The sequence below is a fragment of the Echinops telfairi genome, unplaced genomic scaffold (assembly GCF_000313985.2).
Source record: "Echinops telfairi isolate 266 unplaced genomic scaffold, ASM31398v2 ScPeMD7_23;HRSCAF=83, whole genome shotgun sequence".
In the NCBI taxonomy this organism is placed as follows: Eukaryota; Metazoa; Chordata; class Mammalia; order Afrosoricida; family Tenrecidae; genus Echinops; species Echinops telfairi.
The window spans coordinates 59,943,132-59,957,952 of NW_022103920.1; the positions used below are offsets into that span (position 1 = coordinate 59,943,132).

At 40.3% G+C, this 14,821-nt stretch overlaps 1 protein-coding gene across 1 annotated transcript; it reads left to right on the forward strand.

Moving 5' to 3' along the window:
- Nucleotides 1–816: 816 nt before the first annotated feature.
- GNGT1 (G protein subunit gamma transducin 1) lies at nucleotides 817–6,238 on the forward strand. The gene is made up of 2 exons (XM_004702660.2): nucleotides 817–912; nucleotides 6,053–6,238. The coding sequence occupies exons 1-2, from the start codon at nucleotides 817–819 to the stop codon at nucleotides 6,179–6,181; spliced, it is 225 nt and encodes a 74-aa protein (XP_004702717.1). The 3' UTR covers nucleotides 6,182–6,238.
- Nucleotides 6,239–14,821: the final 8,583 nt, after the last annotated feature.

Genomic DNA, 14,821 nt, shown 5'->3' on the forward strand with positions numbered 1-14,821 from the left:
ATCTACATTCGTTCATCATGTTATTCAATTCATTGTGATAGTTACAAATCCCAGGTATTGCTTATAGAAATACTTCTAAGTAGTAACTTATTTCAGGTCCACAGAGTTCTTTGCTCACTATGTTTAGTATTTCAATTTGTTTTTTGTCGTGAATTTATAGTGACTTTTTATATGGTTTCCTGTTCATACCAAGGATCTCTGTTGGTGCCATATCCAGCTACCCACCCAATGGGAGTCAGCTATGGCCCTCTGTTTCTGCAAATATTGACACCTGTGGAAATCCTATGGGCCAAGTCTACTCTGTAGGGTCTCTATCAGCAACAGGTTTGGGGTTAATACCTGATTAAATACTCCAGGGATTTAGATAAGAAGTAGGCAGTCCTTAGAATGACCTCAAAATAATTTAACTAGCATACGTTACATGGCAGAGGACTTTGTGGTTGAGGAATGAAGGTTAAAGACCCCAAATTTTGACACCGTACTTTAGAACAGGGAAAAGAACAGCTTTAGGTATTTAAGATGCACACTAACTCACTAACTAAACTGACCCTTCCCTAGACACATACTGTTAGGGGTTTAGGATCAAATGCTTGATATAATCTTATTAGTGAAGATTATGAAAACACTTTAAACTCCCAAGGCTAGTGTTCAGTGTGATGATGTTCAGAGGGCATTCATGAGAATAGAAATTTAAAAACAAACAAGCAAACTGCTTATTTTGTAAGTCAAGAGTTGAGGGAAGGTTTTTTGTTTTTTAAATATTGGCCTGCAAGTTCCGGTGTGTACGTTAACTTTGAACGTTTTTAGCAGATAAATATGCCAGTGATCAACATTGAGGACCTGACAGAAAAGGACAGAATGAAGATGGAAGTTGATCAGCTCAAGAAAGAAGTGACCCTGGAAAGAATGCTGGTAAATTGTTGCTTCTTCTGAATTTTCTTTTAAATTAGAGCTTCTGGGGGAACCTCAAGTTAGCTGAGTCACTGAAGATGCTCAGTGTGGCAAAAATAAAGGGTCCGGTAAGAATTCATTTTAATTAAGCATCAGCATGATCTTAACCTAGAGTCTAAATCAAGGAGTTGAAAAACGATTACTCTCCAGACAATTGCAGCCCTTGTCTTGTTTTTGCTTGACCGTTTAGCAAAGAACACCTTCATATTTTCCAGCGAGTATTTTAAAATCAAAGGTAGGGGAGAGGGAAAGAGAGAGAGCAGGGTGGGGGTGGGACACACAGGACTATGATGCAAAAGTCATATTTTAACCAAGTAATAAAATAAAGCAATGCATATAGGCATTTTGCTTTTACTTCTTGATGTTGATAAGCTTCTTATTTGATGAAATATTTTGGTATTGTTCACATCCTTTTAGCCGGGACCTCGTCCTCCCAGTGTTGCTATGGCCAGTGATGAATGAGTCCGTTCGGTTCTTCCTTCGCACTCAAACACAGAACTCACCGTCTCTCCTAAAAACATCTGACAGATCTTAGAAATGGTTGTCATAAAAATTCCCGGCAGAAAAATAGTGGCTGGAAATTGGAAAATGTCTCTTCATATGAGGAAAGTTAATAGAACAAAAATCCCTCTATAAATGATAAAGGAATATTTCATAATTTAAAAAAGATCAGTTAACCTGTCCAAAGTGAACAAGTGAATTTTTAAACTGTATACTTGTTTCCAAACTCCTGCTCCCAATTAGAATGAGAACTTGGGGTTTTCTTAAGTTTACAAATGTAACACTAGACCCTGGTGCCATAGCAGTTACACCTTGGGCCGCTAACTGCCAGGTCAATAGTTCAAAACCACCAGCCACTGTGTGTGAGTAAGACAGGGTACCGTCTCAGAAACTCATGCGGGCATTTCTACCCTGTCTGTGGGCTCACTGTGCACTGGCATTGACTTCACTGTCGTGAGTTTATTTTTGTTTTAGTTTCACTTAGCCATGGTCTGAAACTTTCCTGCTACCCGATCCATAAGAACTGGGACACACACACACACACACACACACACACACACACACACACACACCCTTTAAAGAGACCGTTGGTTTCCTCTTCTTTTCTTCAAACACTGAGAAGCTGTCTTATGACTTACAACCCTGGATTGCTGTTGTTCAGGCAGCTTGGTTGTCATTGTGTTTATTATTCACTGTGATTAGCTTCCACTGGGATTTTTATTTTGGATAAATATCATATCATCCTCTCTTGGACTATTGGAGTTGTTTTCTCCATTTCTCAACTGCCTCCACACTCGAACACCAAACTATTTTTAATATCTTCGTGCAAAACTATAATTAAGAAAACCAAGTTATGTAGTAAATACCTGTGAGCCCCAACTAGGTGCTCAAAGTGAGATAAACATGGTGGGGTGTGGGGGGCTGGAGGCAAGGCTATGATAAGCAATACGGTTGCAGTTCATTCGCAAGCCAATCCACATTGTTTGATGGTGAGTTAGAAGTTTGAGGGATGTAAGTAGTAGACCCTTACTCCCAACTACGAGAGGAAAATGTGAATCATGATTGAGTCTGGAGATTGAAAAGGTCAGATAATCCAGAAATGATGGCCACATTGAGTGGAAGGTGGTGTGCACACCTGTCTTCTCCAGTGTGCGACTCGCAGTGAGCCTTTTCCTTTTACTGTTCCAAGTATAGAGACAGAGACTAACTAACGTCTGCTTTCCGGTTGTGTAGGGCTCCCAGACTCTTCTGATCACAGCCTGCCTCTGGGAAAGCCAACCTTCTACTGATTCTTGTATCTGGGACAGAAACTAAAAAATTCACTGCCGTCAGTTAAATTCTAACACACGGTGAGGCAATGGCCCTGGTGGCACAGCAGATTGAGCACTGCTCTGTTAGCCACAAAGTCAGTGTGATGAGTCCTGACATACAGGTGAGGACAAAACAGTTGGCATCTGGCACAGCTGGCGTGGGAAGAGGCAAATCTAAATTACTGTACATTTTGTAAGTGGATATAAATCAGAAAGTCTTATCATAGGACCAATCTTTCTCTGACCTAGCTAAAAATTATTTGTTCTGATAACTACACAATGAACTGCGGCATTGAAATATAACTTAAGAACTATTGGTATGGTATGTAAAAAATAAAATCTTAAAGGCCTAAAATATTTGGAATTCGCTTAACAAAAAAAGTGAAGATGTAAAAAAGTAAACAGTAAGCTGGAAAATGTGGTAGTTCTGTGTTATTTACATAAAAGATATGTTAAGTGAAAACAAAGGAGATTGAAAAAATATAAAAATTTTGATTCCTTGTGTGTGTGTGTAATGTTTCTTCTCTCTAAAGGAGTGTTAAGGGACAGGCTCAGAGTTGAATAAGACTTAAAGCTTGACTTTTTGAAAAAGAATTATTATTCTGGTGTAGATGTGGGAAGAGGAAACAATAAACAAATGAATGATTCAGTTCCAGCAATGTTTGTTTACTAAGATTCAGGTGCCTGGGATAAGTCAACCAAAGGTCCCACTTGGTAGTGCATTGTTATTATTAATCATTGTATGGAAGTTTAAAATGAAATTACATATGTATACTTCTTAGATTCCAGGGGGGTTGATAAGTCTGAAATATAAAACATGCACATATGACCTAGAGAAAGAAAATGAGTTTTAGAAGATATTTGCTGGGGTTGACCCTCAGGTAGTCTCTGAAAAAGTATATGAATCCTTTCATGCTGTTTTCTCATCTAGAAAATGAGACAAATAATAATGTATTTTCAGGTAGTTGTGACAATTAGAGAGAGAATATGTAATATGTGCACAATAAAAGCATTTATTGTTACTACTACTTTTGTATTCCCCATATAATATGGTACATATTCTGTAGATGTTCAAAGAACATCTTTTGAGTGAATAAATATATTATAGTAGTTCTCATTTTGTATGTATTACTTTTATATACATTTGATTATGTACAGGCAATGTGAACTAGAAAAATTATATAATGCATATTTATTCCAAATTTTTTAATTTTGATGTTTTTGAGAATATACACCACAAAACAGACACCAATCAGCAATTTCTGGACCTGCAATTTAATGACATCAATCATGCTAATCAAGTTGTGCAACCTTTCTCATTATTTTTCAGAGTTGTTTCTCCCTCATTAACACACCTTCCTCTCATTAACCAAAACCTGCCCTCCCGCCCCCGGAAGTGTCCATCTAGATTTTAAGTTACTGTTGCTAATTTGACCTCCTGTAAAAACCCACAGGTATCAAGTCAGTTCCAGCTCCTTTAGAAGCTCCCAGAGCTTGAGTTTCCCAGAGCATATATAAGATACATGCTTTTCTGATCTTGTGATGTAAGTGAGGTCATGCACTATTTGTCCTATTGACTTTGTTCATTCAGCTTGATGCCTCGCACGCTATCCGTGATGTTGTTGTTATTGCTGTTGGTAGCTGTTAGTCAGCTCTAACCCATAATGATCGTGTGCATAATAGAAACAAATACTGCACGGTCCTGCACCATGCTCACAATTGTTCCTAGGCCTGAGGTTATTGATGCAGCCACTGTGTCCATCCATCTCATCAAGGGCCTTCCTCTTTACCACACACGCCCTTCTCCAGGGACAGGTCTCTCCGGACGGTATACCCAAAGCATGTAAGACAAAGTCTTGCTGTCCTTGCCTCTGAGAAGCACTCTGGCCTTACTTCTTCCAAGACAGATAGATTTTTCCTCTTAGCAGACCAAGGTACTTTCAACAGGCTTCTCCAGCACCACAATTCAAACGTATTGACTTTTCTTTGGTCTTGTTTATTCCATGTCCAACTTTCCCATGCATGTGATGCAATGGAGAATACCATTGCTTCGGTTAGGGGTGCCTTTGTCCTCAAAGTAACATGCTTGCTCTTCAATACTCTAAAGAGGTCTTTTGTAGCAAATTTACCTAATGAAATACGTCTTTTGATCTCTCAACTGCTGCTTTCATACTGTAGCAGGATTTCATTTCTAGCGCTGGCTGAGTAGTATTTTATCATCTGTATGACCGCAATTTGCTTGTCCCTTCATTGGCTGATGGGCGTTTAGCTTGTTTCCGTCTTCTGACAGCCCTGAAGAGTGATGCCATGAATGTTGGTGTGCGAGTATATTTTTGAATAGGCAATATATTTTAACAATCACACTTATTTGTGATATTGTGAAGGGTTTTGCTTTCCTTATGTTGAGATGTGATCTGTACTGAAGCTGCAGTCTTTGACCTTCCTCAGTAAGCGGTTCAGGTTATCTTCATTTTCAGCAAGCAAGGTTGTGGCATCATCATATCCTTGTTGTTAATGACTTTCCTTCCAATCCTGATGCCGTGTGCATATAGTCCAGGTTCTCAGATGATTTTCTCAGCATACAAAGAATATATAATGAAAATATAGAACCCTAATGCAGACCGTTACTGCTCTGACACCAGGCAATATCCCTTAGTTTGGGTTGAAGGACTGCCTGATCTATATTTCAGGTTTCACATGAGCAGGTTCTGGAAATCCCATTCTTCATAATGTTATCCATATGTTTACGGACCTCTGCTATGTTAGCCACCATCAAATCTACAAAACTGAGGTGAACATCCTTCTGGAATTCTCTGCTTTCACTCAAGGTCCACCTGACATCAGCCATGATACTCTTTATTCCAGGGCTTCTTAAGAAGCCAGCTTGACTTTCTGGAAGCTACCGATTTACTGCTACAACCAATTTAAAATTATCTTCTGCAAAATTTCACTTCTATGTGAATTTACTGATATTGTTCAGAAGTCCCACACTCTGCCAAATCTTCCCTTTTTGGAATGGGCACACATAGACAAAAATGAATCTTTTCCAGTTAGTTGATAAGGTGGCTGCTTTCTATTGCATCAATTTGTTGAAACACATCACTTGGTATTTCTTCTGTTCCTGGAGCCTTGGAAAGTACATATTCCTTGACAGAAAGCTGATAGTAGAGCATTAAAACAATACAAAAAGAAAAGTTTTTATAATAAACACACTCTTGGATTCTGTAATATTGCTTTATACCAAAAGTATTGCTAGATACCAAAATTCATCTCTGTTTCTTTTGTTTAAGGTATCCAAATGCTGCGAAGAAGTAAGAGATTATGTTGAAGAAAGATCTGGTGAAGATCCCTTAGTGAAGGGGATCCCAGAGGACAAAAATCCCTTCAAGGAGCTCAAAGGAGGGTGTATAATTTCCTGAAAATTTTGTTGGAGTTTATAGAATTAGTGACAATACTTTTTTGTTCTCATAATGTAATATACTTTAAAGCATGTGCATATAAATGTAAATGTGGAATAAAAATTGCGATGTAATCATGCAGCCCTCTTTGTTTTTATTCATTAGCACACAGTCTAATAATGATTGGCAACATTAACTGAACCTTTCTTTTCAAAGTAATTACTATGGTTTATGGAGGAGCTTATTTTGTCTGAGATTGCCAGGATATAGTTAATATTTTATGTGTCTTCACTACCCTTCAACACACAATATTCCACTCAGAAATCTCAAGTTAATATCTATTTTTCCCAGACTTTCTCTTGTTTATAGAATTAATCTATTCTTTTGATAAACCGATAACCCATTTTGGCAGGCCATGTGCCAGGACGGTATTGTTGATATTTTCTTCTCTGCTTCCCTTTTTCTCTCTCACCTTCCAGTCAAGTGGTCATGGTTTTAACATAATCTCTCCCTACATTCTTACCCAATTCTACTTGTAACTAATGCTGTGGCTTTTTCCCACAAAAGGAAACGGGATGAAGAGTTCAGACTGTGGTCACAGAGCCCGGGGAGTGTAACCAGCCCTGAAACAAAGGTTAGGAACACACATTTAAGAGTCAGAGAGTTCTGGCATTGTCATTTATTGCCTGGCTGACTTCAGACCAGTTACTTAATCTTTCTAAATCTTTGTTTCTTCCTACTATAAGATAAAGATTATAATGATGTCTTCACTTAACATTTTGAGATTAAATATGAGACTGTCATAAATATAGCAGTTACCACATTGCCAGTTATATAACGGGAGTGATAAATACTCACCACTTTTATTGTTGAGAAAGAACTACATGAAAATTCCCTAATCCTTTAAGATACACACTTTCCCATCCATCCAGATGAAAACTTCAATCCGCACGTCCTTTTTCTGTATCAGTGTGAGGGCAAGAATACAGAGAAATAGCTATCATCTGCATCATCTTTCGATCTTATCTGTTTGAATTGGATTTATGTGACCCAATTTCACCACCTTTATTTCAAAAACTACCAGGTGCTCCGGTGGCGTAATGGTGAAGCATCGGGCTGCTAAACACGACATCAGTAGTTTGAAGCCACCAGCTGCTACTAGGGCCACAAATGAAGGTTTGTAAAAAGCTATGGTCTCAGAAGCTCACAGTGGCGGTTCCACCCTGTCCTACAGGATTGCTGTGCATCAGAAGTGACTTGATCTCAGCGCATTGGGTCTGGTTTCAGTGCCAATGACTAAAGGCTTCCTGGTGACACTGCCTGGTAGGCTTTTGACTGCTAATCGAATGGAGCAGCCGCTCTGAAGGAGACCCAGGACGCCATCTGCTTCCATAAAGATTACAAAGCTATGAGGCAGAATGGACTCAATGATACTGTGTCATTTCTGTTGTCCGTGCTAATGTCTAAGAGAGATTACTTGCCTTGACGTCTATCAGATTACTCAGAAATGTGAATTAATCATCAGCTTTGAAAAGCAAAATAAGAATAATCTATTATTGGATCTGTAAGGTCAATTTTTAAAGATCATACCATGTTGGATCCTAGAGCAGGGGCCCTCCCAGTCCGATCATCGTAAACACAGTAGCTATTGAATCTTATCCTAACCGTTCGTTTGATCATCATAAATATAGTACCTGTTGAATCTTGTCCTAACCGTTCATTTGGAATGTACAAAATCAAGGTTCAGAGAAATGAGTTGACTCATTTCTTCTGGCTTTATGGCACTTAATGGCAATGGACTTGTTTTTTGTTGTTTTGTTTTGTTTCAGGGGCGGGGTGGGTGATATAAACAGTTTGCACTCAACAACTACTAATCTAGACATTAGTGGTTTGAATCCACTCAGTAGTATTACAGAAGGAAAATTCTGGAGTTCTGTTTCCCAAAAGAGAGCAGTCAAGAAAAATCACAAGGTGCTGTGCTATCCTGTAACTCACGCGCTCACAGGGAGTTTGCATCGACTCAATAGCAGCGGGCTTGGTTTGGGTCTTGTGGTTTGGTCCTGCTGATTCTAACCCCTGAAATGTCCCACTCCATCTCCTTTCAGCCTCTGGACGTCCAACTTCTCTTCTAAGGCCAAAGGAAGCTGTCTCCAGGGCCCCTCATCTGCCCATATCATTTTGTGTATCTCTTAAGTTGTTTTAAGGATGTTTGGTGGCACAGCGGTTAAAGTGACTGGCAGCTAATTAATGACTTAGTAGTTCTAATGCTTTGGCTGCTCATCTGGAGAAGAGTGTAGCAATGTGTGGCAGTCTGCATCTTTAACGATCAAGCCTCTCCGTGTACATTCATATATAACGATAGGGAAATAGATCTATGTACATATATTTATTTGTTAAATATTAAGGCAGCAGATGGACATTGGGCCTAAACTCAAGTGCTCCCTCAATGCAAGAACACTTTGTTCTGATAACCTGGAACTCTGTGATGCTCACTTTCCCTAACATGATCGCTGAAGGCAAAATGGGTACATAAGCAAATATGGTGAAGAAAGCTGATGGTGCCCAGCTATCAAAATTTATAGCGTCTGGGGTCTTAAAGGCTGGAAGATAAACAAGCGGCCATCTAGCTGAGAAGCAACATTGCCCACATGGAAGAAGCACACCAGCCTGTGTGATCATGAGGTGTCAATGGGACCAGGTATTAGGCATCAAAGACCCAAAACAAAAAATCATATCGATGTGAATGAGGGGGTGGGTGGAGTGGAGACCCAAAGCCCATCTGTAGATAATTGGATCCTGCTTCAGAAGGGTCACAAGGAAGAGACAAGCCAGTAAGGGTGCAGGATAGCACCAATGAAACACAACTTTCCTCTAGTTCTTTAATGCTTCCTCCCCCTCCACTATCATGACCCCAATTCTACCTTACAAACCCAGCTAGACCAGAGCATGTACACTGGTACAAATAAGAGCTCACAACACAGGGAATCCAGGACAGATAACCCCCTCGGGACCAATAATGAGAGTAGCGATACCAGAAGGGCATGGGGAAGATTGAGGGGGGTGGGCAGACAACAAAAAGTGGGTGAAGAGAGACAGTGGTTGTTGTAAGACATGAACAAAATAATTTATTTAGAGGGAAAAATGAGGAGCTGATACCAAGGGCTTAAGTATAAAGAAAATGTTTTGAGAATGATGATGTCAACATATGTACAAATGTGCTTGACACAATGGATATATGTATGGATTGGAGTAAGAGCTGTAAGAGCCCCCAATAAAATGATTTTTTTTTTAAAGATTAAGCCTCTGACCCTCCTTGATACCTGTTCTCATGAAGAGATAGCTGAAGATATGGGTGCTCTAGTAAAGTGTGGTGAAGAAATCAGATGGTGCTCAAATATCCGGAAGAATAGCACCTGGAGTCTTAAAGTCTTTTTCTTCAAGTAAGCAATCATCTAAGTGGCATGTCAGCTAAGTCCACGTGGGAGGAGCACACCAGCCTGGGTGATCCAAGGATTGGAAATAATAAAACAGAAGAGCAGGAGGGAATGATGCGAGAGCTTAAATTCTTAGCATCCAGTTTCCAGAAGACTGTGGGTGACAGTGCAACCCTAAAGTCCATTTGCAGGGTTATCACTTGGGTTAAGCCTCCAGTGCATCCCCTCTGACATTGGCCAGTTGTGAATAGCCTCGCCGTCAGACACAGTGCCTTGGAAAGTGTGCTAATGCAGATATAATTAGCTTAAAATTTAACATCTTATCATTTGTTCTCCCTTTTGACCAAGTTGAAATTTTGTTCTAGTTTTATTATTTTATGTTATCTTCTCAACCAAGGTTTTTTATGTTTTAGTTATTGTTATTGGGTTTTCCTTTAGATTTCTTTTTTTGTATATTTTTTTCTATATGAAATCCAGCATAGCTAAATCTATAAAGTAACTGGATTAACAATTCCTTGGGATTATGGTAAAGGAGGTGGTGGGGAAATGGGAGTTATTATTCATGAGTACAAGGAAGAAGAAAATTTTCTAAAATTGTAGTGATGATCACACGACTCTCTTCTTCATATGTTTAAATGATTGACCTGTGTGATATGTGAATTATATGTTCATAAAACTGTTCAAATTAAATTTCAAAAATGTTGGAGCTTCAGGAACCCTGTATACTACTACTCTGTGCTAAAGGTTGTTGCTCCACAGTCATGTTGTTTTTTAAGTTGCTTCAGTTATTTTACTTTCTTTTATAATTAGCATGATTGTCTTATTCTCCATAGTATATTGGAAATTTTCACACCAGAAGCTTCTATTTTGGAAGCTTCTATACCAACTGATGTGAGAAAGATGGGGCTTTCTATCCCCATAAAGAGTTACAGTCTCAGAAACCGGCAGGGACAGTTCTACCCTGTCCTAAAGGGTCACTGTGAGTCAGCATCCACTCGATGGCAATGAGTACAGCCCCTAATAAACCGCCTCTACAACATCATTGATTTAATAAAACTTTATGCAAATAAAATCAGTGAAAGACAGTAGTTAGGAGAGATTTCAATGGAATAATTCAGACTTCCTGACTAATGGTTGGTTTAACTGATGATTAAACCAACAATAGCGTTAAGAAATTCCTTTCTATCTAAAACTACAGGTTGTCAGCAGAATTCTGAATAAGATAGAAATCATAGGAAGGAAAAGAGAGAGCAGGCGATGGTTCAGGAAGAAGGAAATGAAATCATGACTTTCCTATAGTTCATGCAGCTACAGCTGGCAGTTACTGTTTTTACAGAAGTTGGTTCAGGGCCAACGATGACCAGGTTAAAGGGAATAAAGTAAAACTCCAGGAAAGCAAAAAATTGCTGTAGCACAGCTTTACCATTTGTTCCTTCCATAAAGGCTCCTGATAATGTTAATAAGAATAAGTTTTCATAAGAGGTGGTCGAAAGTGCTTGGAAAATGGAATTAAAAGATAGTGGAATTTTCCATGAACTTTTCAAAAGCCCTTTTTACATGCCCACTATTATACTTGACTTTGACTCATAGAGATCTCTAGGATATATCTTTTGAGCTACTTACACTTTGGAAGGTTTTTGTACACATAGGTGGCTTTTAGGGGGGAAAAACATTCATTTTAATTTTAAATTGGATTACTCAGATTTTAGCCAGATTTCAAAACAAAGGTAATACACTTCATAAATTCATAAAAGACTAGACTAACATGAGAAAAATAGTAAAATGACTGATGAGATGAGCAATTTCCACATGATGGCAATTAAAGTCTTAGATGAATAGATTTGATGTAAAACATTACTTTGATAGTGTGAATTAGTCGCCATTTATGAAGACTCAGGGATCCTATGAGACAAAGTAGAATTGTTCATCTTTATGGGAGCAGACAACTTTACCTGTCTCCTGGGAGGGGCTGGTGTGTTTAACTGTTGGACTTAGGGTTAGCAGCCCCATTTTGATCCTCCTCGTCTACCAGGGTTTCTTGTTGTCGTTGTCATCGTTGATAGGTGCCAACAAGTCCGCAGCAACTCCTAGCTACCCTGTGCACAACAGAGGAAACACTACCCGGCCCTGTGCCATCCTGGGTATTGTTCTTGTGTTTGGGCCCATAGGTGCAGTCCCGGTGCCAATCACCTTGTTGAAGGCCTTCCTGGGTTTGCTGCCCCTTTACTTTGCCAAGCATGATGTCCTTCTCCATGGTCTGGTCTCTCCTGAGAACATGTCCAGAATACATTCAGTGAAGCCTCACCCTCCTCAATACTAAGGAACATTCTGGCTGAATTTCTTCCCAGGAAATTGTGTTGGTTCTGGCAGTCCAAGTTACTTTCAGGATGCTTCCCCAAGACCATAATCCAGATCCATAAATTCTACTGTGGTCTTCTTATTCCAACGTCCAGCTTTCACATACCTAGCAGGTGATTACAAAGACCATGGCGCTGGCCCAGCATACCCGAGTCCTCAGAGAATGGCTGGCCCTTCAACCCTTTCAAGAGATCAGGTGCAGCAGACTTGCCCCATGCAATGTGCTATCTGAATTTTGGACGGAAGCTTCTCTGAACAACTCTAGATAACTGCCTTCAGTACTTTCTGAAAGGTGTTTCCCATATGGCTTTTTAACAACATAGCTAACAAACCAGAACGTGGAGTATATCATTTTTCCTTTTGAAAAGATTGTCGGTGTGGGTTCTAGTCAGATATTGCCTTCCCCACCCTTCTCCATGGAGAGTAGGGAGAGCCGTGGGTGTCTTCGCTGCCCCCACTGCCTCCCACCTTTCCCTGCCCCCAGAATCCTCTGCATGAGGGAGACGCTGTAGGACAGAGTAGAACTGCCCCCGGGGGTTGCTGAAACTATAACTCTACAAGAGTAGCAAGCCTCATCTTTCTCCCTCAGAGCTGCTGGTGGTTTTGAACTGCCAACTCTGATTAGCAGCCCAATTTTCACTGGCCCCCAGGGCTCCTTACATCTCCAAAGACTGTGGAAAAATTAAACCAATATGGATTTATGAGTAGTTGTCACTGAATCTGACTGGAAGTTTTCACAGGGAAGAAATTTTGGGGCCAAATTAAATTCTATTCTTATAGTTTGGAGCAGACATACTCATATTATTTACTTAATTGAGTTATTTAAACATAAGTTAAATAATATCAACTTATATTTGCTAACAATAAATAATACATTAAATAATCTTAATTATATTTAAATCATGAGTTTATTAATTTAGGCCACATTCAAATTAACAACTAATGCTAATCACTTAGTTTTTACTTGTAGCCAACTTTTTATATTTAAGCAATGAGAAAGCATAAAAGGGCAGCAGTTCTGGAAACGGATGTGGTTTTCGTCTTGGCATACGGCTTCCTAACAGGGAAAGCTTTGGCAAGTGATCTGAATTCTGCAGGCCTACAAGATCCTGGAATGTGTGGTATCCCAAACAATGAAAAAGAATTTTCTAACCATTTTTCTTTGTGAAAGTAACTGGTCATTTATAGTTACAGAAATACACTTAGCGACCGAATATATCCTGGCTGATCCTTCTCTTTCCCATGTCCCTAGATTAATAATTAGAAACTAATAAGAAAGAAAAACTCCTTCAGCGTCTCTGTCATAAATGTGTTCCAACTCGTAGAGAGCCTGTAGGGCAGGGTAGACCTGTGGAGAGCCTCGTCTTTCTCTTGCAGGGTGGCTGGTCTTCTCAAACTGCTGACTGTGTGGTTAGCAGCCCAACAAGCAACTCACTAAGCCGCCAAGGCTCTGTGAATACTCCTTACGTAGCTCATCTTTTCCTTCTGGAAAAGTTGGTGGAGCCTGTGATGAACGATGACGTAATACAAAATACAAAGTAATTTATGGGTGTTGAAGTCCCTGGGTGGGCAAACCATTTGCCTGCTACTGCCTTGGTGGCGTAGTGGATTGCAAATTGGGATGCTAATCTCAAAGTCAGCAGATAGAATCCATCAGTTGCTTTACGGGAAAAAGATGAGGTGTTCTGCTTTTCCGCCTCAGAAATCCACTGAGGCAATTCTACTCTGTACCATAGAGTCAGAATCAACTGTTTGATCCTACTCAGTAGTGCAGTGGAATAAAGGCTTGCCAATCTGCTTCCCTAACATTTAAAACCCAGTTTGACTCTGTAACACAAGGACTCTCTATGAGTTGGAACCGACTCACTCCAACTGGTTTTCAAAGGGAAAGTTCAGTTAATGCCACCGTTTGTTTTTTGCTTCATAGTCAGGAAGTTATCTCTGGAGAGAAATATTTATCTGGCTAGGAAGGGTACTGACAGACGTGCTTGATTGTTCTTCTAGTCTCTGTAACATCTATAACTTGGTTTTAATTTACAAACAAAGGGTAAGATTGTCAAGAATATAGTGCATGTTCCCACGTTCCAAGTCTAGTGCCCCTCTTGATTTTTACAATGAATACTGCCTTCCTGATATGACAAAACCAGTACCGGTCAAATTCACTGCCTCCCTCCAAAAAGCTGTTCGAATCAGAAATTCCAGAACTTTGTTGTCAAGTGTCACCCAAACACTTGAGGGGAGCCGGAGTGGAGGGCATGTGTTAAGAGCTTGAAGACCACCGCTTCCAATCTTCAATTTTATTCTTATCCTACCAGCCACTGCAAATCGGCCTCCTGACAAATGAGACCCAGTGCGGAGGCTGTCGAGACAATTATTACATGAGAGCCAAATGGCCATGCGAGTTATAAACAATACTTACAACCTGATTCTGCCTCCTAGATGCCGCCCCCCGCCCCTGTCCCACTAGTGGATAGATCTATTTTAGATGGAACAGATAGAGGCCCACAGGCACTGATGTATCTCTGAGATAAAGGGCTAGTTTCCTTTTCCCCCCGGCTTCTACGCTTACTGCACCAAATACCCTCACAACTGGGGACAAGTTATAGCCCACGTGTTTATAAAACTCTGGTAGAGGTCACCAGCCATTCTTTCCTGCTGGGCCATGTCCTCCTTTTCCTAGCTTCACAAACAAAACCAGGATGTGATTGACTGGGGACTGGGGTTGGGGACAGAGGCTCACAAACACAGTACAAGGTTTGGCTAGGGGAGCGCCAGCCCTTTGGGCCCCAACCCTGCAGGCGGGTGGCTTGCAGGCGTGGCTGGTCCTAGAGCCAGGGCTGCCGGGGCCCAGCATCCTGCGGACAGCGCC